The sequence below is a fragment of the Thamnophis sirtalis genome, unplaced genomic scaffold, assembly GCF_051295495.1.
Source record: "Thamnophis sirtalis isolate CommonGarterSnake01/CBP01778 unplaced genomic scaffold, rThaSir2_p1.2 scaffold_4, whole genome shotgun sequence".
Taxonomy (NCBI): Eukaryota; Metazoa; Chordata; class Lepidosauria; order Squamata; family Natricidae; genus Thamnophis; species Thamnophis sirtalis.
Window position 1 is genome coordinate 99,403,754 of NW_028261384.1, and position 27,416 is coordinate 99,431,169.

At 39.1% G+C, this 27,416-nt stretch overlaps 1 protein-coding gene across 7 annotated transcripts in view; it reads right to left on the bottom strand.

Moving 5' to 3' along the window:
* Positions 1 to 27,416, bottom strand: part of ARHGAP23 (Rho GTPase activating protein 23) — a 218,195-nt gene that overhangs the window by 112,280 nt on the left and 78,499 nt on the right. For 3 of the 7 annotated variants that reach the window (XM_087713561.1, XM_087713562.1, XM_014059519.2), the window contains exon 1: positions 24,272 to 25,081. The exons of 2 other annotated variants lie outside the window; for them this stretch is intronic. In XM_087713561.1, coding sequence (XP_087569687.1) covers positions 24,272 to 24,592 — 321 coding nt within the window. In that variant the 5' untranslated portion in view covers positions 24,593 to 25,081. Of the gene's footprint in view, positions 1 to 24,271; positions 25,083 to 27,416 lie in introns of those variants that run through there. 2 more of the 7 variants (XM_087713557.1, XM_087713560.1) reach the window with 2 other exon arrangements.

Sequence of the window (27,416 nt, forward strand, 5' to 3'; positions counted from 1 at the left end):
CCTTCATATTTTCTCTAGATCAACAAGATTTTCATATGAACCACTCCACCCAGCTCTGTTTGTCATTCAACACAACCACTCCTCAGCATTTGGTGAAGAAACTGTATTTCCTATTAGGTTTTAATACTCCTTTATATAACTGGATACTTGATTTCCTTATTGACAGGCCCCAGTGTGTGTAAGTTGGAAGAAGTCTCCAACTCCATCTCCTTGAGTATAGGTTCCCCATAGGGCTGTGTCTTGAGTCCATTATTGTTCAGCTTGATGACCAACAATTGCTGTGCCGAATCTATCATATTGTGAAGTATGCAGATGACAGGGAAATGGTGGGTCTTATCCGGAACAATAGTGAAGTTGCTTATAGGGAAGAGATGAAGATTCTGGTGGACTGGTGCAATAAAAGTAACCTGGTTATAAATGTTAATAAAACAATGGAGATCATTCTAGATTTTAGAAAGAACTGAAATAGTCATACTCCACTCAGTATCAAGGATGCAGCTGTAGAGGTGGTCAACAGTATTAAGTATCTGGGGAGAGAAGTAACAATCTGAATTGATCTCTCTTCAGATCATTCGTAGTGAAGAATGCAAACCAGCGTCTGTATTTCCTGCATCGGATGAGGATAACATCTTTTTCCTTCCGTTTTGGCCATTTTTTACAAAGGCATGATTGAGAGTGTTTTAATAAACAGCATCACTATTTGGTTTGGTGGTAGCAATGTGTCAGATAAAAGGTCCCTACAGAGAGTGGTAAGGACAGCTGAGAAGATGATAGAAAGCTTGCTTCCAGTTATTCAGGATATCGCTTATAAGTGCTATGTGCTTAGAACTCAAAGCTTTGTTAGACACCTCATACACCCACTCTACGGTCTGTTTCTGTTGCTCCCCTCTGGAAGGAGGTTTCGAAGTATTTCTATAGGACTACCGAGTCTGTAACAGTTTGTTCCCTACGTCATCCATCTGGTAAACTCACAAAATTCATTTTTCTCGCTATCTGCACGTATAGATCCCAACTAGACGGTTGTTCGTCTGTGTCATATAATATATGTGGGCATATGGGTATATGCTTAATTATTTATTTATTTGTCATGTTTATGTAGTGTATAACTAAAGATGGTGACTCTGAGAGCTGTATACAACAAAATTCATTTTAATGTATGTGGATTAAAACGACAGTAAAGTTATTCTAAGTCTTCTAGGTCTAAGTCTTGATGGTTAATGACTAGAAGCAGCTAGGGGTGGGGACAAAAGTTCCACATTTAGCCAATAGGAAGATCCCATTAGATACTAAAAGTTAAGAGTTAATCTGATGAAAAAAATAAAATAAAACAAAAAGTCTGGAGTTTGACAGCCTGCAAACAAAACAAACAAACGATTTCGAACTCAAAATTCTTCAGTGCCTAACTCTAAGCAAGTTACCCATCAGCCTGCATGTCGATAGCCCCAGCTTCCTCGTTGTGCTTGTGAAGGGAAACAAGCATCACACATTTTGAATGCAAAAGGTAGTAAAAGCAAAGGCGGAAGATCCTCTCTGTGTTAATGGAATGTTTCAGAGTGCTGCCAAGAAGCAAAGCAGCAGACAAGCAAACATTATGTAATTCCACTTAGCAATTACATAGCCGCAGGGGCTTCTTGAAAAGAAAACAGTCCCAGAAACCACTGCTTCTCCAGATTCTTGCCTTCCCCTACAGAAGACAAAAAAAGATCCTCTCTATATTTTCAACCCCTTCAAATCACTGAGTTATCTGGCAATATTAATTTAAGAGAGAAAAATGTGGCATCTGCTATGACCAGAGCCCAGTACTACCTGGCTTTGAGGAGTAGCACATTTCTAAACAAATATTTTCCAAATCTTCTGCCAAGTTTTTAAACAGTAATGTGAACCTTTTCTTCTGCCAGCTAACTGAAGAAGATATAGAAAAATGAATGCAATCTGGATCATGTTTCCTCTATTGAAGCCAAATGCATCTTGTGATTTGTAGACGCACTTCCCCAAAAGGAGCAGATATCTGCATGTTCTCACCTATGTAAAATATCATTCTTCAGCTTACATTTCCCTAAAATATACTTCACTTCTTTCTTTGATATATTTACATAAAAGACAGAAAAAAAGCAAAGGAGGAAAGATTAATCACAAAAACATATATTTTAGCTACTAAACAAAATTGTTTTTAACTTATATATTGGTACATTAGGCCTGTTAGCTTGCTAAACAATGGGTTTTTTACTACTGGTTCTGTGGGTGTGGCTTGGTGGGCATGGCATGGCATGGCATGGCAGAGGAAGGTTACTGCAAAATCCGAATGTCATCCCAATCAGCTGGGACTTGGGAGGCAGAGAATAGATGGGGGCAGAGCTAGTCAGAGGTGGTATTTATCGGTTCTCCAAACTACTCAAAAAGTCCGCTACCGGTTATCAGAACTGATCAGAACCAGCTGAATATCACCTCTGGTTTATCATCTGTCTTTTACGATACATAGTACTATAAATGACATCCTCCCCTTTAATAGCAATCATATGACTCTTAATCTTATTAACTAACCTAAACAAAATTATGTTCATTTTTTTCAACCCCACGCAGTTACTATTTTGGCAATTTTGCTTTTCCCTAGAATACACTATCTTTAGTATCGGCACATTAAGGTGAGGGAACCCTTAGTAACATCTGTAATTTTAAGCTAATCCTTTTAATTAAGAAAAATGCCCTCTCCAGAATATAGTTTCAGATGGATAAGAAATATGATAAAATTAATTTATCATATTTGCAGTTTCTGAATTTATAGAATTGAAATAAAAAAAATTCTATCTACATTATCCACACTGGTGCTGAAATCCACAATTCAAGGAAACCGTCCATATAAAAATATTTAAATGAAGCAAAAACAAATACAATACTTAAAATAATTGGGATAATTGTTTGGAAAATGTGCATAGTAGGAAAAGCAGATACAAAAGTATATACACAACTCAGAGAAATATGTTTGAGATGGATTTGGCTCCCACCTTGAAGATTTCAGTAAAACTTTGAAAACTTGGCTGATCTCCCAGACTTGGGGAAGGGTTAGCCCGTGTAGAATTTTTTTTCTTATAAAGTTCCCATATATATACATACACACACACACATATATGAATAAATTATTATGTCAATCCTTCTACATTATTTTCAATTCACAAAGCTCAAAAATTAAACAAAACAGAATTTGACAAATTCTCCTTCCTCCATAGGTAAGCTTTTAAAAATAATGCCTATTACTGTATCTAAGAAAGAGGGGTCTGTTATTTAGCCTTTTTCCCCAGTAATCCAACATTGAACATGATGAATCTGTTTCCTTCCTTTCAAGATTAGTCCTGTAAAGTGGGACAAAAACAAAATGAGATTTCTTCCAACAACCGGTTCTTCGAACTGCTTAGAAAATTAACAACCAGTTCTCCCAAATAGGTGTGAACTGGCTGAATCCTACCACTGGGAAGAATGTTTGTGAACCTATGCATGAAATTGTGGGTGCGCAGGAGGCACATGTGTCTCTGTATGTCTGTCTGTATATGTGTATGTGATCATAGATTTATACAGACATGGGTATGCCTCACACATTATTGAAAAGACCTATATTTTTCCTGGGATAATCTTTGGGTGTAAAATACCTGCATTCTCCACATAAAGAGAAATGGCATAGATATATGAAAGTAATTAGTTTACTGTATTTATTTTTTATAAAAATATACATTGATAGAATAAACAGAATATATGTGATACTGACACCAACAATATACAGACACTGTATATTTCTACTTTCAAGGCTAGAGATCACCATCAAAAAGAAAAAGAAAAGAAGAAACAACAAAGAAGCAGAGAGGAAGAGAAAGCAGATACCATCAGCAGAAATTTGGAAAAATGTTTTATGAAAACTAGCAGGTTGCCAGATTACGATTGGGGAAGAGGCAGCATAAAGAGTTTGTATGATAAAGAAATAACACACTTCAAGAGGAAAAGCAGGCCCCCCAACTGTCAATTTTAGCATAGCTCCCTTTCAGTGAGCAGGTGCAATGCACCAAATGAGCAATTGACAGTCAACCCCACTCTCAAACCACTTCCAACACAACCCCCTTTCAACCTCCCCGAGGCAGTCAGCTAGCTTGAGTCAAGCATGAATATTCTAAGCAGAACAGCAAAAGAGCAAAAAGATCAGGTGGAAAATGCAGATTCATCACTCAGCCCTTCCAGCCACCCTCCCTCCCAGCAGCTTCTGTAGGAGATGAACCAGAGTTAATGAAGAGAAAACATGAGCTACTTTATCCTAGGACACAATGCCTAGATACTCCCAATGGTTCCCAAGTATTACACTCTACTGGCGCACAATCCTTATCTTTCGGTAACAAAAACTCACCCACCATTTAGAAAAGAAGACTAATAAGGTTGCCTCGTATTCATCAAATTAATTTCTCAGTATCATTCCAGAAGCAACCACCTAGACCTCTTTGTAAACAGGATTATCTCTATTTACAAATAAATATCTCTCCTCCACCTCTTTCCTTTGGAAATTGGTGCGCATGTGCATAGTGTATATATTTGCAATTATATAGTAATATTAGAATCCATTATGACTTTAGCCATATACCAAAACACAATATTGTTAAAGCCAACACAGGAGTTTTTACCCCAGATCAAATAAATGCATTTATAAATAGAATAAAATATACGAACATAGGTTAGGTCAGTTTTTCCAACTTAATGTCCTCCAGATCAAAATACGGATTTCTATTTCTCCTTTGCAACATTCAGTTTAACCAAAAGAATACTATTTTTTTATATACAAAGCCAATCATATTCAAATTAGCATATCACGACACACATACATTATGGATTCAAATGTCAGTAAACCATAATGAGTTTAGTTTATGTTTTGCACACAAAAGGGTAAGTATGTCTTAGTTCTATGTGGAAACAAGAACACAATTTAACTCATTGTCAGTTAAAAATAATTATGTATGAATGCATACCCAAATGACTTATATAATTGCTTCCATTCATCCACATCCCCCCCTCCGCAATATCATGCACAACTACTTCCTTTCATGATCTGCCTCTTCACCTTTTATTACTTCATTATTCCCTTGCCTTCCTTTTTCAATCCCTTCCCTCTATCTCTTCAGTCGTTCTTCCCTCCATAAGTCCATTCATGTCCCAGTAATGGTATAAATGAAGATAAAAAATAAAGGTGCTTTTAAGCCAATAAAGTTAAGTCAAATGCCCATTCATGTAGCTTCCTTGGCAATGTTATATAAGTTATCCACCTTTTTCTCCTTCCAGTTTTTCTTAAACTTTCCAGATCAGCTAACAATATTGTAATTTTGAGATAAGCCAAAGACACCTAAGTGCTCCTTATGAAGGGGAGGGGGTGGAGTAAAATTAGTAGAGAATAAGTGGCTAAATCAACTGGCTTTCTATCACAATGACAACCAATGTCAGACTAACTAGTTCATGGAAAACTCAAGTTTGAATCAAAACAATAAACATAAAGTAGTTTCCACTTTATAGATGTTCCTTTAATGAGACCACGGGTATGCATTGTTGACGGAATAATGTCAGGAATAGGTGCCACAGATATAGCCCCTTTTCTTTCATTATCTGATTATAACTTCATGCAGATAGATATCCAAGTATCTATTTACTTGTGCTATGCCTGCTTATCTTAAACTCAGCTCTTTCAGTTGTTGCTTTGTCAAACCCGTCCTACTAACAATGCTAAACATAAGTCATTCTAAAACGGTTTTCTGTAAAAAAATCATTCTTTCTTGATGTAGTTCTGCTTTTGTTGCTGACATAGCACCTGAACCATTTACTTGAATGTTCATGAGTGAACTTTTAGGTTTTAAGTATCATGAAACCCATTATCCACCCAAACCAGAATAGGATATTATTACCAATATTTTCTAACAAATCTTCAATGTTTGAATATGAAGACCAAACTGGATCTGGATTTTTTTTTTAATTGGCAGGAGGCTCCACACTGAAAAAAATCAAGGCATCCAGAAATCACTGGGTTAACTTCTGATCTACCCTTTCTGTTTTTAATCTGCAACTAAATCAACAAGAGAACAAGCAACTATCCTGAGCTGTATTTTGAGTGATCGATAGGAATAGAAAATAAATATAAGGATATGTATCTAAAACAGAGTAGCTTTTTGAAAAATAAATTTGTTTGTTATTGGGATTTAATATTGGAATCCCATTGACAAAATGCATGCCCAAGAGTGTCATAAGTGGCACTGAGACTGAAAAAAGTATTTCTCTGAGGACTATATTGTGCCTTACTTGTGTGGAATAGAAGCATGAATAATGGACAATGACCACAAGTGCAATCAAAAGAAGTGTGGATTAATAGAAAATTATTTGAAATAGAACAGGTTGAAAATATACAACGTGAGATAGTCCTCTAAAGAATAGATAAAAAGTGGGGAAATCCTAAATAACATGGGGGGGGGAATGAAATATTTAGATTTTTTTTTTAAAAAAAGCAGTAGTAGAAAAGACATTTCTTCATTAAAAAGCCTAATTACAAGTTCTGGTAAAAATAGAACATCCTTGTTTCATAACATAATTTCAAAAGAACAAGTAACATCAACAAGTTATCAATATTTAGTATAAAATAGCACTTGAAATAGCTGGCTATCTTTCTGTCACTATAGGAGCATTACCAATTTTCAAGGAAGAATTGTGGTAAGGGATAATTAAAATTCTTCCACTATCCGCACTTTTGTCTATTTGTTGGTCTGTGTGCCCGCATGTTCATGCACAGGTGTCTATACATCTGCACACCTTCTATTTAAAGACATTTTTGATTCCTGGGGATTTCCTAGACAAATCAATGAAGTTCTATTGACAATGTTTTCCTTTCTCATTGACTTCTCATAGGGCTGAATGAGAGCAATTGGCCCAAAGTCCCCCAGATGTCTTAGGTGAGAATAAAATTCTAGTCTCTTGCTTTCTAAAGCCTGACACCTTTAACTATTATACCAAACTGGCTCTCTTTGTTTTTATATATTACCCATATATATATAGTTATATTTTAATTTTTAAAAGTGCACTGGGATATGTCACAACATTTTTCCAATGTAACATCAGCTAGTCCTCACTGATGTAGCAAAATACTTGGACTGTACCATTTCATATTGCTGAAAGAGGTTCGTGTGATGGAATACTCCTCCATTAAAACAGAAGAACAGCACAGAAAGTTAGTATATCAGAAAATGGGTTGCTGTCTAACTTCCTAAGAGCCAAGGTGGCGCAGTGGTTAAATGCAGCACTGCAGGCTACTGCTAGATCAGCAGTTCAGCGGTTCAAATCTCACCGGCTCAGGGTTGACTCAGCCTTCCATCCTTCCGAGGTGGGTAAAATGAGGACCCAGATTGTTGGGGGCAATATGCTGACTCTCTGTAAACCGCTTAGAGAGGCCTGAAAGGCCTATGAAGCGGTATATAAGTCTACTGCTATTGCTATTGCTATTCCTTCATGGCTTATTAGTTTACAGGTTTATATTTGGGATGGAGATATTCACACATATACCTCCCGTGTTTGAGGTATAATGTGTATACTATATAAATATAATAGCTCTAATTTATTATAGGAATAATTGTTATGATCAAACAATAAGAAAACCAGTCAATATTGGGCACTGACATTATTGGATCCAGTATGATTTACTCTACATTCCACCTGTATTATCTCAATAAAATTAAGTCATGTTCTTAAAAGCATTGAGAGAAACAGTATTAGTGATTGCTTTATAATTTAACATGTCAACTACAACATCACTAAGGAAGGGAACAAGAGGTCAGAAACCAATATGAAAATAGCAGAAAGGTTTAACTAAGAGGTGTACAAATTCAGAGAGCAAAAATATAATGCAAGTCTATACCTTTTTAACCAAAAAAGAGGGTTATTTTATAGCTTTGACTGAGGCCAAAAGAGTGTTACAAAAATAATTGATCAGTGAAAAGGAGAAAGAAAGGGAGAATGGAGAAAGGGAGCAAGAACTTGGAACAAAAAAAAGGGCTGGAAATGGTGCATATTCCACATTGAAGATTATGGGGCTGAAATTGAACAAACCTTTCAAGTCAAAGGAAAGGCATCATTTTAATTAACACATTATTATAATTACATGCGCATATACTTCTGGCAAATTTGCCTACCTCCAACGAACAAAATAATAAAGGAATGGGGGGGGGTGTTACCAGACACTGTCCCTGAGTGGTTTCCCCCCCGCCCCCCTCCCTCCATCATATTCTACCTAAAGGGAAAGTGGAAATGCTCATTATGAGAAATGAAAATTGGGACAAAACTGCCAGACGATACACTGTTATATATACCTTGTTCAGACAAAGGCGCACCATGTCAGGCAGGACCCTCTCTCTCCAATGGGGGGGGGGAGAGAGAGAGAAAGAGAAAGAGAGAGAGAGAGAGTTTTTCTATAACACTCTCCACCCCAGGGGAAGCTTCTCACCCAAACATAAACAGCTGTTTTGCTGGTAATAACCTGAACAAAACCATGAGCTGCCCCAGCAACAAAGCTGCAGATGGTGCCTTCGTACTCAGGGGCACTCACACTTCCCCAAGGACAGGGCAAGGGTACACATATATACCATTCTTTAATAATTTATTCTGTGTCTATTTACATAATCATACTAAGGCGCTCAAAAAGATTAAGCTAGTCCTTTCAAATCACTGACTGACTAAAAGGCAACCTCACTGCTATCACTTCCTTGCTTTGTTTTCTTTGCAATACCCCATCCCCCACTTCTCATGCTTCCTTGCTGACACCCTCTTCCACTTAAACTCCCCACAGCAACATTTTTATGTGCCTATTCCCCTTTTGCTCAGTTCTCTGCTTTTCGGTCGGTCTCTCCTACCGAAAAGCAGAATTCCCTTCAATTTCAGCCTTTCAGCTTCCCTGCCTCCTCAGAGCTGTAACTCTTTTTTTCTTCCCAATCGCTCAACCTCCCTATTTTTGCCATCCATTTTCTCTTCCAAAAGGATGAAGCGCTTTGATCCCTTGAAACTTCCCCCCCCCCCAAAAAAAATAGTAGAAACATAGTGGCATAGTAATTATAGCACTGAGCTGTGCATGAAAGAAGTTTATTTCCTGTGGTCAAATTCATGCAAAGATGCAAAAGATATTAAAAAGTAATAAAATGCTGACACCGCTATTATTTCAATAAAATTTAAGGACAAACAAAATATGAGGAAACAATATTGTATATAGTAACTGAGGCAAGATTATTGTACGCAAATATATTGGAAAAGCAATGAAAAGCCTATATTGGAACATTGGGTCATAAAATCAATTGGACTTGCAGAAATGGTGAATCTTGATTACTTTGGTCAGAGAAAAACAAAAACACTTTTTTGAAAAAAATTAGAAGCCTTATATGGACTTTTTGCTGAGAGAAGGGAGAAAATGCATTGATAATTATGGGATTTGGGGATTAAAAATTAGATGAAACTGAGAAAAAGTTTAAGATGACAATTACTTAATAGAAAGAAAGAGATTGAGATTTGTTTTATTTATATGCCACCCTATTCCCGGGGGGACTCAGGGCGGCGAACAACTCAAGGGGGAAAGGGAACACAAAGCACAATACAAGTAGTTAAAATAGCCAAGAGTCACACAGCCACATAGTCGAGAGGGGAAGGGAACTCATCAACCCCAGGCCTGCCGGCACAGCCAGGTTTTAACGGCTTTTCGGAAGGCCTGGAGAGAGGTGAGGGTCCGAATCTCTGTGGGGAGTTCGTTCCAAAGGGCCGGAGCTGCCACAGAGAAGGCCCTCCCCCCGGGTAGTAGCCAGGTGGCATTGGCTGGTAGACGGAACCCGGAGGAGGCCAACCCTATGTGATCTAATGGGTCTTTGGGAGGTAATTGGCAGCAGGCGGTCTCTCAAGTACCCAGGTCCAATACCATGAAGGGCTTTATAAGTTACGACTAGCACCTTGAAGCGTACCCGGAGACCGATCGGTAACCAGTGCAGCTCGCGGAGGATAGGTATAACGTGGATGTACGGAGGTGCACCCACAATCGCTCGCGCGGGTGCATTCTGGACGAGTTGAAGTCTCCGAATGCTCTTCAAGGGCTGCCCCATGTAGAGCGCATTGCAGTAGTCCACCCTTGAGGTCACGAGGGCATGAGTGACTGTTGCGAGTACCTCCCGGTTCAGGTAGGGATGTAACTGGTGCACCAGGCGAACCTGGGCAAATGCCCCCCTGGTCACAGCCGACAAATGATGTTCTAAGGTCAGCTGTGGGTCCAGGAGGACTCCCAAGTTGCGAGCCCTGTCTGAGGGGCGTAAAATTTCACCCCCCAGCCTGAGTGATGGAATACTAACCAAATTCTTGGGAGGGAAACACAACAGCCACTCAGTCTTGTCTGGATTGAGCACAAGCTTGTTAACCCCCATCCAGACCCTGACAGCCTCCAGGCACTGGCACATCACGTCAACCACTTCACTGAGTTGGCACGGGGCGGACAGATACAACTGAGTATCGTCCGCGTATTGATGGTATTTTATCCCGTGCCGTCGAATGATCTCACCCAATGGCTTCATGTAGATGTTAAACAGGAGGGGAGATAGGACCAAGCCCTGAGGAACCCCATATTTCAGGGGTTCGACCTCTCCCCCCCGACCAACACCGACTGCGACCTGTCCGAGAGGTAGGAGAAGAACCACCGAAAAACGGTGCCTCCCACCCCCACCTCTCGTAACTGTCGCAGAAGGATAACATGGTCGATGGTATTGAAGGCCGCTGAGAGGTTGAGAAGCACTAGGATGGAGGAATGACCTCCATCCCTGGCTCTCCAGAGATCATCGGTCAGCACGACCAAAGCGGTTTCCATGCTGTAGCCAGGCCTGAATCCAGACTGAAAGGAGTCCAGACAATCGGCTTCATCCAAGGACCATCGGAGTTGAGAGGCTACTAAGAAGGACAGAAGGCACAATTGTTAGTGTGTGTGATTCCCCCCCCCCACATCTAGTTTCTTGTTTCTCTATCCCTTATCTTGTTTCTTCCTGTTTTGTATTTTTATTATATCAAAAAATGTAATAAAAAAAGAGAATGGTCATCATCTTCAGATGCATTTTATGGCAAAATAATGTAGATGTCTCCTTGCAATATGTTGTTTTCAGGTTGCAATATTTTCTGCTTCCAATGAGATTTTGCAAGAACAAAGCAATTAGTGTCTCAGGAAATAAAAAACTCATGTAGGTCAAGGAGGGACCTGTGGCTTTTCTGATACTTTTGGGCTCCCCTCATCCTTGCTGTGTTGGGGTTGCTAGAAGCTATAATTCAGCAATATCTCGACCACAGGTTCCATGCTACTGCGATCCCTATATTTATATAATAGCAAGAAATTAACTCTGAATCCACTCTGATATCAAACAATGAGGCAAAAATTCACATTTAATTTAGGGCACATTATTTATGCTTATTCGTATTGTGGAATATAAATGAGAAGAAACCAATGTTCACTTGACAATTTTAACAAGTTGTCAGACTTATACAAATTATAAGTCTGGAAAAAGCACAGATAAATATTATACATATTTAACTATCACGGATGAAAACTGACAGAAAATGTGAAATGTGAGCTAGCCACCTGGAACGTTTACCCAGTCAACAAAGTAGTTGCAATAGAGGAAATCGTAAAAGCCTGCTGTTTATCATTCCTCAAGCCCAATTAAAAATGGAGAAAATAGCAGGTTTGGGGATTCAGGGTAATTACAATAAGCTATATTTTATCACAACAGACAACTCTGTCTGCAAGCATGCTGCCCCTGAGGCAGTTGCTCGTTATGCCACATCAGCTGGTTTGCTTCAGCCTAAGGGACGCCAAAAGCAACTCCATTAAATGTAGAGTGAGATTTTAGGGAAAGGGTGTAACCAAGTGAGTGGGTTAAAAGTGACTTCCTTCTCACACCCAGTGATAGCTTCACTGGCATGCTCATCACGCTAAGCAGAATAATAAGTTGGTATTTGAATAAAAAAAAGCATGATACTGAAATCCAAGATAGTGTCTGTGTGTACAATAGTTAACATTTAGGAACTTTTTTTTTCAGCTCCATAAAATAAAGGCCAAGGGGAAAGAAGTTCCCCACAGTTCTATAGTTCTATCTATAATATGTCTTGATCTGCCAAGCAAATTATTTCTGAACTGTTTCCCTGATCGTTTAGAAGGCTTGCTTGGCACACTTTGTATTTATGTGGTTTGTTTGAGTTTAGTTCAGTGTGCTATATGGATTTACTCTATTGAACTTTATTTAAAAAACCACAACAAAACTTTTTAGATGAAATTAGATGTGTCACAAGTGTCAAGATCATTCTGTGACATCTGACAACTTAACCAATGGCATTGAGGTTTGCAAATTTTGTTTTTTAATCAGATAAATTAAAATGAGTACGCCTAATGAATGGAGAGACATTTATAATACTGAAAAATAAATTGGTTATTCAACAGTTAATACAGGCAGAAAGCAAAGGGCGAATCTTTGAAATTTTAAAGTGTATCATTTGTATCATTTTTCACATAGCATCTAGATTAATAGGGCCCCACTAACCATACCATCAGTTTTATTATCTTTGGAAACAAAAATCCATCTGCCTCCAGGCCAAACTGAGTAGTAGTTCCTTTGTTGCTGAAGGCTTGTAAACAAGAAGGTTTTAGGAGAAAAGGGCAATGAGGGGTTGGCTCTTTCCCCAGCCAGCCTGCCATTCTTTACTCACAGCTATTTTCTCTAATCCTAGTTTATTACCCCTTCACATCAGGATCAAGTTAAAAGAAGACAAATGGTTTTCAAAATTTAAAGCAGTAAATCAACCATTTTCTTAAGGAGTTTATTAAAAAAAAAAACACCTCATTTTCATGCAATTTCCAACCGCCCTTCCAAGGCACCGACAGAGCTCCAAACTGTGAAATATTCTGTTTCATTCCAGATGAATGATAACACTCTACACAAGACCAATTCAGAAAAAAAAGATGGACAAGAGGTCGATGGGTGTCAAAGCTTTTACATACCAAAGAAAGTTCTAGCATTATTTCAGCATAGGTAGTCCTCATTTAGTAACTACATTTGGGACTGGCAACTCAGTTGTTAAATCAAGCAGTCACTAAGTGACACTGCAATTCTTCTTATGCTTTCTTTTGCTTCGTGGAACTGTAAAGTTTGCAAATACAAGGCCTGGTTGGTTGTAAAGTTACTTTTTATCACAGTTGTAACTGTAAATCGTTGCTCAACAAGGCAGTCAGTAACAAGGATTATCTGTGATCCTCCCACCCTAGCCACTAAATTGTTATACATTCAGTACCAAGCTAAATTATGGAGAAGGAAGAAAATTTGCAGAATCAAGATCAGGAAATAGGCCTTTTCTTTCTTTCACTTTTTATCCTCAAGCTGCACCAGCCAGCCAGCCAGCCAATATTTCTATTAGGAAATAACAGAACTCTTAATGATGAAGGGAAGATGGTTTCTCAAAATCAGCTTTTGATATAGTCACTTCATAAATGACACAGGTAAGAGAAAAGGAAGGTTGTCTTAGAATAACAGAGTTGAAAGGGACCTTGGAGGTCTTCTAGTCCAGCCCCCTGTCTAAGCAGGAAACCCTACACCACTTCAGACAAATGGTTATCCAACCTCATCTTAAAAACTTCCAGTGTTGGAGCATTCACAACTTCTGGAGGCAGGTTGTTCCACGGATTAATTGTTCTAACTGTAAGGAAATTTCTCCTCAGTTCCAAGTTGCTTCTCTCCTTGATTAGTTTTCACCCATTGCTTATTGTTCTACCCTCAGGTGTCTTGGAGAATAGTTTGATTCCCTCTTCTTTGTGGCATACTGAGATACTGAAACACTGCTATCATGTCTCCCCTAGTCCTTCTTTTCATTAAACTAGACATACCCAGTTCCAGCCACTGTTCTTCATATGTTTTAGCCTCCAGTCCCCTAATCCTTTTTGTTGCTCCTCCCTACACTCTTTCTAGGGTCTTCACATCTTTTTTACATCGTGGTGACCAAAACTGAATGCAGTATGCCAAGTGTGGCCTTGCCAAGGCCTTATAAAGTGGTATTAACACTTCACGTGATCTTGATTCTATCCCTCTGTTTATGTAGCCTAGAACTGTGTTGGCTTTTTTGGCAGCTGCTGCACACTGCTGGCTCACATTTAAATGGTTGTCCACTAGAACTCCAGGATCCCTCTCACAGTTACTATTATTGAGCTTCTGACACTCTAATACATGTTAATAATGCTGGACCTCATTCATATAAAAAGAGATCAGATATAAATAACATCCATGTGTGCAGGTAGATTAGTAAAAGTGTTCACAGATATTTTTGTCAAATCGTTCGAAAACTGTAAGCATTCTGATACAAGTTCTGCCTTAGACTTGAAAGTCACCTGGGTTATTTTGAAGTAGTAATCCAATTCACTTCACAGGATTGTTGTTGTAGACAGAACAACATTGTAGAGGAGGAGGAAAGGGTGTTATGTGTGTGAGCTGCCTTGAGTTATTTTTAAATTAATAAAGGCAGGATAAAAATCTAATAAATATTTTTAAAATAAGATATTCCAAAGCTTTTAATGGTCCTAGTTTTTATGGGTCTAATTAATAAAACCAATAGTAGATAAACTTGGGAGGGGGGTTGAGAGAAGGAAATAAGAGGAGGAGGTTATTGAGGGAAGAGGAGGAGGCTGAAGGGGTGGGAGGGGAGGAAGGGTGGTTGGTTGAGGGGGGAAATAGAAAAAGAGGCCTGGGGAAAGGGAGAGCGAATGAAGGCAATGGGGAAGATAGGGGAAGCTTCAGTAGGGCAAGCCTGACGGAGAGAAGGGGATAGGATAGGACAGGCTTCTGTGGGGCAAGGCTGAGGGAGAGAAAAGTTTGAATTAAAGGAGGCAAGCAGAGGAACCCATGAAGGAGCAAAGGCGATGGAAGGACAGTCCAGCATGCAATTTGAGAGAGAGAGAGAGAGAGAGAGAGAGAGAGAGAGAAGAGAAAGAAAGGAAGAAGGGCTGACCAGCCACCTGAATACCATCTTGTAACTCACCTGCTGGGAAACAATTAACCATCACTCTACCATGCAACCTGCTTGCTGAGAGGAGACTAACCACCACTATGTGACCCAGGCCAGTAGAAGTGCCTGTAGACTGACAGCCATTCCAAGAGGGCCAGGAGAATCTGGCCTCCAGCAGTCCTTATAGGGGTAGCACTACACTTTGATAAGGCTACATCTTTGATAAGATTGACTTTATCTTGCCCTCATTCTGACAAAGGCACTTGGTTAATACAGTCTCTCTTTACCAAAAGAAGATGCAGCTACTAAAAACTCCTCATGGTTTCATTAGCTAAACCCAACGTGATATTCAAATGCAGGAATGACATCATTAACAGCTAAAAACAAAGGATTCATAGTCAGGACTGAAAGGGGGATTGGATATCATCTGATTCAGTCTACTGTCCAAGAAAAGAGTCTTCGGCCTGGCTATTAAAGCCATGTCAATGCCCTAGGCCAGGGGTGTCAAGCTCACAGCATCACATCATCATCACATGACATATCGGGACTTTTTCCCCCTTTGCTAAACCAGGCGCAAGTGTGGCCAGCATGAGATGCATTCGGCCTCTGGGCGGGGAATTTGACAGCCCTGCCCTAGGCATTCCCATTTGCAGATAAAGTTATATTTGCGATTGAGATATATAGCTTAGAAATAGTCAATTTGTGTGTGTGTGTATATATATATATTCTGTCAGTGATTGATTATATATCATTAAGTTATTGTTGATTCTTGGCAATCTGTCTTTAACCTAGTCTTTCAGGTCTTTTAATGGATACCCATCACTACTGTAAATGAATTTATCCTCCCTACTGATAGATGTCCTCTTCTTGTCTTTTATTCTGGTTCCACCACAAATCCGCAAAGCCCTTATCCGCGGAGACATAAGCGCGAAGACTAATTCACGCCGTTCGAAGTGCTAAGGAAAAACGCGACCCTACCGCAATGACGTGTGGCAAATCCACACATTCCCAAGCACTCAGTACCCTAAACCTAACCCTAAACCTAACCCTAAACCTAAACCTAAACCTAACCCTAAACCTAACCCTAAACCTAACCCTAAACCTAACCCTAAAACAAACCCTTAAACCTAATCCTAACCCTTACCTTAATTGAAATCGGCTTTCTGCCACGGCACCGTTTTAAAGTGCCCTTCTGTTGCCGCGCTGTTGTCGCGGCGGTGATGACACGCGGTGATGACGTCGCGGCTTTAGCGACGCGATTTTATCACCGCTATTTTGACGGGCGCGGTTTTGTCGTGCCACGTTTCATTCTACCTTTCCTAGAATTAAAGTATTTTTCAAAAGCTAGGTCTTTGCATAATGTATCCAAAGTAGGGTGATTTGAGCTTCTAATATGACTTCCATAAAAATGCATAAATAAAATAAATGTACATTCTTTTTGTGATTCATTGAGGGAGACTTCTCTAAAAGTTTATTAGGTTTCTATGCTGCTCAATTATGACCAACTTTGAACAACCTACAGATCTCCGAAACAATAAGACTAAAACAAAATATAACTGTATAAGCCCTCAGGTCTGATAGGGGTAGTATGTTATAGGCCTTGTCAGAGAGTTACACCTGATCACAGAATCCAGGAGATGAGCCTTTTCTGTCATGGCTCCTACCTTCGATAACATTCCTTCCATGGTGAGGCAACAATCCTACAAACTTTCTGGAAAGTTTTTAAATTTTCCCAGCACCCTTGGGGAACTCATGGGAAAAGGGAGCCTGCAATACATTTGTGTTGTGTTTAGGATGTTGCCTATTCTCTTACAGTCTTAATGCTACTTAAGTTTAATTGTTTTTAATAGTTGTTTGTACTTGTTTTAACTGTCTATTGTAGTATGCTGCCTAGAGTCACATTTGTGAGTTGGGTAGCTATATAATTTGCCAAATAAATAAATTCATGATGCAATAAATACACTCAAGCACCAAGGAACTACTGTAATACAATCATTATCTAGGATAGACTAAGATGGTTTTTGCTCTCCTTAGCCATCAAATTTTGCTAAAATTTTGCTAAAAGATACTAGCCTTGAGGGCTCTTTAAAAGACTGACAAATTCAAGACTGGTTGGTACTGTGTCAAACAAAGCAGTCAGCGGCTGAGGAGAGCCAACTCTAACTCCCTGCATACGACATTCTGTCATGGTTGGTACCCAAAGATGTCTCTTGTATAAATCTCAAAGAATGAACAGGGAAAACTGGGAAAAAAGCAATCTACAGAGAAAATAGAACTTCAATTGCACCTTATGCCTATAGAGACTTTGAACATGCCCATTCAAGGCAAACTTTTACAGTGGCCCAGTTCCATATGGTCATCCTGGAGATACCTGCGAGCCAAACATAGGATTTTATAGATTAAACCAGCACTTTGAATTGTACCTGAAAACCTATCAGTAGCATAGTGGTGGTACAATCATAATTTAGGCACTCAATATAGTGTGGTTAAGCAAAGCCCCTTCCAAGTGCAAGGCATCCTTCGAGATGTTCCTTTGCATTTTTTCTAACTTCAAATACATTTACTAAAGGGACCTGAATATATTAATGCCTTCTGCATCTGATACAGTATGTATAGAGGTGTTCCTAAAACACACAGATAGAGGAAGCCAAACAACCAGCTACCTATTTTAACTCAGTATTTGCTTTGGATAATTTGTATATGAAGTGACATTCCAATAGTTATTAGTTTTCCACCCTGTGCATAAATTTCCTTTATGCCTCGATATTTGTGTTAATCTTGACAATGGCTACAACCTTTTTGTCAAGACCAAAAAAAAACCCCAAATTTGGTATATTATTGAATACAGGTAATCCTTGCTTTATGATCGGTTACTTAGCAACCATTCAACATTATGGTGAAAATTCCAAAGTTACAGCTGCTGAAGCACCCCCATGGTTGTTCGCTTTATGACAACTTCAGGGACGCTGAAGCAGAACCCCTTGCTTATTTCCCCCACCAGGTCACTAAAGGCCTTGGACCTGCTTCTCACGGCTCCAGACCCTTCTCCTCATTTACCTTTTGAGGATCTCCACAGCTTGAATAAGGAAAAGAAGGCAGGCTGCATGGCACAATCTTGGAGCAGCGGCCATTTTCAAAGTGCTCACAGTTCAAAGCTGCTATGCAGAAAATAGCCACTGCTTCTGGGATCACCTTGCGCGGCTGAGGAATGGAGCGGCCTAAATTCGGAAAGTTCAGGAGATGTTCAATGGCTGCAGAATGAGGAGTGGGTGCTGCTGGGCCTGCTGGGGTAGGAAGCAGGCCCGATGCCTGCAGGGAGTGTTGGAAGCCGAGCATGGGCGGGCCCTTGGGAAGCCTGGGGCAGGGTCTGGGCAAGGCCTCTCAGGACCTTCCCCCAGGGTCAGTGACCCACTCTGGGATTTTGCCTAACAACCCATAGGTCATTAAGATCCCGACCTGAGGACTGTCTGTAAGGTTAGCATATATATAAAGTTGTTTTTCCTCCTCCCAAATTACAAAAAAAAGGGGCACCCATGTTATTTCCAAAAAGCATAGATTATGAAAAGCGCCCACTTAGCCAAATTTTCCTCCAACACAAGAAGTATCTTCCTCTAGATTATGCAGTTCTAGTCTTTAACCTTTCTTATGAAGGTCTGTGTCTTCTTCCTGGGTTCTCCTTCTTCACTGCTTCAGTGCTTATTTGATACTCTCGGAGTTTGCCAGTGTCCTCTTTAAGTGCCTGCCTGCCCTTCTATCTCTCCCCCCCCCCCCGACTTCTTGATGACATCTTTCCTTGGCTCAGAACGTGGCTTCCATTTGACCCCTGCCCTTAGAATGACCTGCCTGGAGATATTTGCCCCATATGGCACCATATAACTCCACGCTAAATTCTACTGAGAGCAGCATTTGTGCATCTGATTACAGCTTTGAGCTGACACTGTTACTCCTTGGTCTTATAATCAGTCTTAAAAAGAAGTTGTGGTTGGAGAGAGGAGAGGAGCATGCAGAACTGCTCTAATTTGGATCCAGCCAGATGGACCACAACCCCAGATCATAACTTCCATCAGCACTTGGAAAGTAACAGGGTGGCTGGACAAGTGCCTGACTGCAAATTATGGAGATAGAATTGAAGAGTTTGAGGAAAGTTTGTTAGTAGAGAAAATTCAATTTAGAGTAGAGGGAGAGGTGAAGAAGGGAGATCAGGAGGATGTTTTAGGCTGAACAGCGTTAACTCAAGAAGGACACAAGGCAACTAATCAGGAACTAAATCTCAAGTGCTGAACCTTTGAAATTGGAGCCCCTCTTTCTATGTTTATTCTCCATGCCCATCCATGGACATTTGTTAAGCCACGAATGTTAGCCTCTAGTATGTTCTCATACAGAATGAAAACAGCCAGTAAAAGCAAGATGGGAAATGATTATGGACAAAATATAGTTTTAGAATGATGCATAAATTATTTTTATGACTAATTCAAGAACCCAGCTGCCTAAAAATACAGAAGCTGTTCCAGACTAGTTTATTTGACTGAAATCCTAAAGAGAAGGAAGCCCAACTGGTCTGACCTGTATATGTAACTCAACACATTCTTACCTTTCCTAAATGATATCTGATTTGGAACTGAGGTGACTGACTTGGCTCCCTAGGAAAGCAGCCTGTGTGGGTTCGCCCTCTTCTTCCTGGATGGCAGATCCCTGGGCTCAGAGAATGCAGCCTAGGACAAAAGTCTAACCCTCTCTGAGCCTGCCTGTCAATGTCTCTTTTCTGTGCCTGGCTGGCCCCCAGGTCATTCTCCATGTGCATTTTGTCTGCTCTGCAGTTTGCCTCCCATTGTCAATGGACTCAGCAGTCCTCAGGAAGAGACAGCGGATGTGGATGCACTGCGAGCCAAGCACACAGATTAAAACTTTGCATGAGTGGCCTCTTGTTCATTCATTCATACTGAATGACCAAAGTTCCTGATAACAGGAAACAAAAGATCAGCAGAGGAAGTAGAGATGCAATGCGAAGTGCAGAAGGTTTCTGCACCCACATGCACGCTTTTCCTTCCACATTACAGCTAAAACCATGTTCCACTGTTGCTTTTATTATATAACTGTCAGCTATGCTAACAGCAATAATAAGTAATAGTTCTGATTTACACAAGTACATGAACATACATTGCATTCCTCAAGTTTAATTTTCTTCCCAGTGTTTTCCTAGAAATGCAGGTTCTACTTTTTTCCGATCGACTGAGTGTTGATTCACTGGCTGCAACATTGGTTGACCAACCAATTTGTTGCCCAAGCCTGATGTTATGGGCTGGGAAAGAATTGTTGGGCCAAAGTTACCCAGACTAGACTTTCATGTCACATCTCAAATTCAGAATTATTTGAACATTTCAAATTTGAACACTCCTAGTCAGGAACAATTTTTGATCTCCCACAAAAAATTTTTCCAGATAATAAGCAAATATCGACTCATTAGCATGCTACTCCGATGTAAGACTTTTATAGGTCATAGCAGACAATAATGAAGTTCAAGGTAATCCATATAGCATCCTCCCCTTCAATTTTTCCCCAAAATAATAACCTTGTGAAATAGATTGGATCGAGAGATAGGGACTGGCTTCAACTTCAATGGCTAAGGGTTAGAATTAGTTAGTAGCTCATTTATTTAGTTATAAAATCGATGACTTGCTTTTCATACAGGAAGACAAGGTAGTACCACCTCACTTTCTCCTCCTATTTTTCCATAACAATTGTTGAGATGAGGATTGGGCTGAGAATACATTAGAACTTGGTCCTTACATTGCCAATCCAATATCTATCTATCTATCTATCTATCTATCTATCTATCTATCTATCTATCTATCTATTTTACTAACTGGCTCACTTGTCTTGGGCATGTAGTCAGCTCAGATTCTGAAAAAAAGTGTCTTGGTCTTACTCATGGAAGGATATGAGTAGGAGAAAAAAAATGATGACAAGTTTGAGAGAGAAAGAGAGGATCTAATTCACTTTTGGTTCTATAATATCTTTTCCCCATTTTCAACTACATTCAACCAGTATACTCCAAGGTTTACATATAAGCTTCCAACAATAGTATTTGGAGTCACATTTTCCTTAATCATGAATTAATATGCTGATCTTGAACTATCTCTTAATTGGAATAACTAAGAGAAGTGTAGTGAACCTTTCAATGTTTCTGAATAATTTATGAACACATTGCCACTTGGTGTCTCAGGCTATTTCTCTCCATATCAATCAACAGCTACTGTCAAATCACACTTGCATATATTGTAAGAGGCAATTCTCACATTTTAAAAGTATAAGTAATTTGAGCCAATTATTCCAAACAATAATCCTTTCCCACTTAATTTATTTTAAGATGACCTTAGATGACCATCTGTACTTTTAAATATCTTCTCTCTATTCAACATACTCTCAATATTGAATAGATATAGGATGCAAATGCTACAAATGTCAGGGAAAACATATACAAAAGATAAAACTCATCACTATACAAAACTCATATAACCTAAATCATTGGATAATATAAAATTTTGGTTAGAATATTTCACACAAGCAAACCTTCAGACTTACTTTCTTTCCATTGAAAATTAAGCTTTCTTAAGTCTTCAAAAGCTCCCTCTTGATTGTTTTAAGAGTACATAAATATGATTTCTTAGTTGTTTCTACTACTGCAAAACTTTTTACTGATGAATGAAAAAATACTCCCTGGCCCAAATGGGAATTACGATATGTTTTAATCAGATGCATTAAAACTCTTAAAATTGCAAGTTTCCACAGGTTGTCCTTGCTTAACAACTGGTCACTTAATGATCAAAGCTACAACAGGCCTCCAAAATGTACTTAAAACCTAGTTCCAGAGTTCCAATAGCTCCTGCCCTGTGGTCACATGAGTACATTTTGGGCACTTGGAAACCAGTTTACTTTTAAGGTAGATTGCAGCATTCCAGAGTTATGTAACTGCGATTTATAATGGTTTTTGTGAATTTCCAGCCTTTGGGGCCAGTTTTCAGCAAACAATACTCATAGGAATGCATGGACTCACTTTACAACTTCTGTGTTTGCTTGAAAACAGTCATAAAGTCTTAAAAGTGGTTCAGTTATGTGGATGCCTCAACTTATGACCACTTGTCATGAATTGTAAGTAAAGGGCTATCTGTATGTGGTATCCATTCTACAGTATTTTATAATCATTATTGCTTGCAAGCTTTGCCCTTGACAACTTATTGTCAGTACACTAGAGCTCTTTAGACTCATTAACCTGCCTTATACTCATGAGTCTAACCATTACCATTATATAGATGGAGAACAAACTTTTCTATACTAGCTCGCTTGCCTGCTTTGGGACGTCAGATGAATTGAAAAAAAAGTAACCAGGAAAAAGATTGAGAATTTCCATAGATGAATAGCAGACCTCCTACTAAAGAGTTAATACTGACAGATGATCAGAGATGCTAATTCTCAATACCTACCCTGTCTGGTTTACGTTTATCAAATAGCTGCAGTATATTCATGTAAATTAATGAAATGACAGCATAAATGGATTGAATGCATTAATCAATAAACAAATGGTAAAACTAAAAGGTAAAAATCAGATAATAGATGTAACAACTCGTGGTCAATCTCAGCTCTTGGCTGGAAGCAAGAAAAGAGTCATTTATGTTTAATGCACAATGGATAGAGCCCAACAACTGGAGACTCAGTGACATTTACACACGTGCAACAATTACATGAAGAAAAACAGTCCAGTTTCTTGAAAAGTTTACAGCTTCTCACTACCTTCAAACTTAATAAAAACCAAATTAAAACACAGAAAATAATACTCTACTGAATGCATTATGCAAATTAAAAGATATACAGGTTTTCAAAATTTATATAATGGTCACAGGTTGAAAAAGTCAGTTTTTACCTAGATAATAAGTTAGGTTGAACCAGGAACAATTCTAACAAATACAGAAAATTGCACAATGTACATCCAAATCTTTACTCAGTTATAAAACTCCTTGACTCATTTTGAGCTAGTAATTGTTCAAAGCTACTTCCTAGGGACCTAGGAAACAATAAATGAGATATATTCCCATTCCATATCTAATAATTGTCCATGGTGCCCTTGAAAGAAAGAATAACATGAAATACCCAGATAAATATACATGTAATATTAAGGGTAAGATAAAACTTCATGTTTGTGAAAGACTTGTAACCACTTTTCCCAAATTCAAGGCCAACTATAGCCACACAAAACAATCTGACATTCTTAAAACAGAGCACAACCTTTATCAGTTCAAGGAACCAATAGGTTTCCGTAACTCCCCTTTACGTCATTGCTATGTTAAGTATTCCCATGTTATAGATCATGGAAACCAAGGCTATGAGCTATCATTTATTTCTTGCCTACTATCAGACTCCTTGAAAACCATGCAAATCAGCAGCTTGCCCATCTGTACGCACAAAGTTGTCTTGATTTCCCTCCCTCCCCCATTCAGGAATCCACTCTTTTCCTAATGAGTGATTTTATCTTGTGTTTTGCCCTCTTTTCCTACTAAGTAGCTTATAAAAATCAAAATGCAGCAATCGTTTAACAAGCAAACACAAAAGCAACCATCACTACAATAAATAAAAGCAATGGAAAGACTGAATCCTTGCTTTAAAGATGCTACATTTGATCATCCTTAGCATTAGTCAGTAGTTTACAAATAAACAAAAGAGAGTCAGGTGTTTACATATATGCTCCGGGGAAATTATTCAATGTTTCTGAGAAGGGCACAGGCACATCTCAGCTCTCATTCCTAAAATGAAGGAGCCAGATCTCAAGCTCGGCTGAAAGTTGAGTTGTTGACCACCAATTCCTAGCTCAATTTTCAGAACCATAAATTTTACAGTGATTATATATTAGTGAGAAAATATGAGCCACACATATGAAAGTCATCTCTCTAATTATTATCCAAATCTTAAATATCAATCATAGTACTGAGAAGAATGTAGAAGCCTGGGGAGGAGGGGGTCAGATCAATAATGCATTCTACCAGGATCCATAACTTCTATAAAGTAAATAATTTACCTGGCTATTTTTGGTCATTCTGCTAATTAATAGAACATAAAACTACATTACAATTATTCCTATTTTGCAGATGAAAAAAGCAAGGCTCAGAAGGAAATGATTTGCTCAAAGTTTACAGACATCCTAAAAGACAGGGCAACGTTCCCCTCTCACCGTGAGCTTCCTGGCCCTCCTGTGCCGTGCCTGGAATTTCTGCCAGGCCATCATTGCTCCAGCACGCCGCCATCGTCTCTCCCAACATTCAGCATCGTTGTTCCGCAAACTTGTCAGCCAGATGCAACGGGGTTCCGGCAAACTACAATCTACTCCAACAGCTTGCTCAAAATGCCATCCATTCCCTGTTCGTGCCACACTCCATACTGCTTTGCTTACCACTGAAATGCCCCGTTGTGATGAGGCAGGAAAGTATGAAGATCTCTGTTGCCTGCCACTACAGGGAGCTGGATCTCCCCGGCTTCTACCTTCTTCTACCATTCCACTCTGAAGCAAAGAAAATTTCTGATCCAGAAGCAACAATATCAAAAGGGACAGAACCAGCTGATCAGAGCAAACTTGGATGTTTCAATAGCTTTTTCCCCCAAAGCCAGGTTGTTCTAGTTTCATTGAGATTCTCTGGTCAGTAAAACACAGCTTTCTCCCTTACTGTTCTGAGCTTCAGCGTGTTTGCTCATTTGTTTCTCTTCTCTCCTATTCAAAAAGTTGTTCTCGCTGTCTCAAGTCTTTTGTCTTGCATATCAAACGTTGATTTCCAAGTCCAGGCACGCCAGATATCTGTAGGCACATACACTCAAGTGAACATGTCAACTGGCCTTGGAATAACACGTTCCCCTTCCTAGAGAAGGTGGAAACAGAGAGGGAAAAGCCCCTAGGGCTGCATGCACAAAGCTAATTGTAAGGGGCGAAGTGGAAGAGGAGGAGGAGGAGGCGTCAGCAGCAATAGCATAGCAAAATCTACCCGATGAGAATGAGATGGATGCAAATCAGAGAGACTGGGTTGGGACTTGACAGCTAGGCAGTCAGAAAGAGAATAGAGCTTTACTCCTTCACACAGACAGTCCTGCAGCTGCTCTGAACTATCAGACCATCTCTGCCCCACCCCACCTCTCAGTGACCCAGCCCACTCCAGCTGACACCATCTCAGCACTCAGGCTGAGCTGGGCTACTGGGGGGGGGGGGAGGGAAAGAGTTAAGTGCATTTTGCTACGGTTACACTCTCTTTAATCCCCTGCATTTCTCCCAAATAACAGAATGTACACACAGTTTACTTTCTTCTTAAACTTATTTGAAAAGAATTAAAAAGGACCTAATTTTATTTTGGTCAAAAAATTCTGCAGTGTGAACATCGGGGACACTCAAGGTAGGGTCCTTATTTAATAAGCAATCTTGGATCATACATGACCCATGCTAAACATAAAGATTCCTAAAAAGAACTCCACAGAAAGAAGGAACTGTTGAATTAGAATATTTCAGACACCACATTATATGATGGATTTTATCTTTATTCACATGATGTGATCAGAAAAGTTTTGACTTCTTCCTTATGATTATCTGATATATCAAACTATTTAGATCAGGATGAGGCAAGCCTGGCCAGAGAATTTTGGGAGTTAAAGTTCATGCATCTCAAAGATTGCCAATATTGAGAAACACTGATCTAGATATCTAGGAATTCAGCTTGTATATTTGGTCCTGGTTGACTATAAACTTACTCAAGATAAGCTGCTTTCATCACCCGTTTAATATAAAGAACAGTGAGAGTCTTCTAAAACATGTCTTACTTCAAAGAGGATATGATATGGATCTTAGATCCTATTAAAACCAGAAAATATTCAGAATTTGAACCAACTATTAATGTAAAATCCAGAACATGTAATTATTCAATTACATGCTCTGGATTTAACATGTACATGTAAAAGTATATGGATGAATGTTTCTGCCTAATAATACGATCCCGCTTTGAAGATAATTCTTTTTAGAAGTTATAATGTGTTGTAACACTTTGTCTTGTACACAATCTTTTTTCTTTCCAGATCTTTTTCACTTATCCTACTATTCTATCTACTTTTCATCCTCTCTTTCTCAAGTAACATTCCATTCATTCAATTCTAATTCTACCCCACTTTCCACATACATACCAAGAAAATGTTGAAATTAAATGGAAATTAATTTTAGCTATGGCAAGAGTGAAGCAAAGGATATTCCCAAGTATGCATAAAACAGAGGGGCCCCCCCTCCAATAGTAAGGAAGTTGCTTCTGTATTTTGGGAGACGGTGATAATGGATGTTACAAAAAGTATGGGGAATTTTGGAAACAAAATGGTGGGGACAATTTTGGTAGAACTGTACTTAGACATCCCTCTCTGCTCTCTCACTTCTCATATTTCAACAAACTCACCAGAAAAAAGTACTTAATGTGGTCTATATGGTCAAGTCAATACAGAGTCAAAGACAGACTTATTTGTATTAGTTGCACTGGTGGAAAGCATGGGAAAACAGTTGGAGATTCATGAGTATATCCCCACAAGAATTCAGGGAGTTACTATCCCAATCAATGAGCTATGGTGTCATAGATAACATATAGTGTTCATACTCCATTGGCATAACCAGTTTAGAAAGCAATAGATGAATCACACAAACCAGAAGTTATTCATAAGTATGCAAAGGAGGCATTTAAATATTACTGTGGGTTGACTGGGGATTTAGCTGTGTTTTTTTTCCAGCAACTGCATTGCTGTAACATCCACATCAGCACTTCTATTGCAAGTATGGAATCCCCCCACCCACAATAACTTGTGGTATCTCAAGTTCAATCATCTTCAGGATTATCCTAAGATCTCTCTACTTTGGCTCCTATAAGTGAGAGAAACCTAGGAACTCTCTTGGATCTGTTTGCTTCAGAATTTTTGTGGCTTATTTTAAGTAACTAATAATTTCCAGCCAATATGAGGTTACTTGAAATCTTCATAAAGTTTTGCTCTTCTAAATCACTGTTATCCATCCTCAAGACTCCCAAAAATGGAGCAGACTGAAAACTCTAAATAAACTGTTACAATATTAAATGTTTTTCAGCATTCAATAAAAGGACTCTGTTTTTGAGTATTGTTATTATCTACACTAGTGTCTTCCCCACATGTTACATTTATAATTTAAACCATATAAGATAGGACGGGGGAAAGTAAGATGAATGGGCAAGAGTGTTTCATTCTATGTTCCAAGGATTTACAGATGGGGATTCTCTTTCCAGAACACACATAGATTAAAAAGATTCTTCAAATGAAGGAAATAGTTTGTTCTTGGG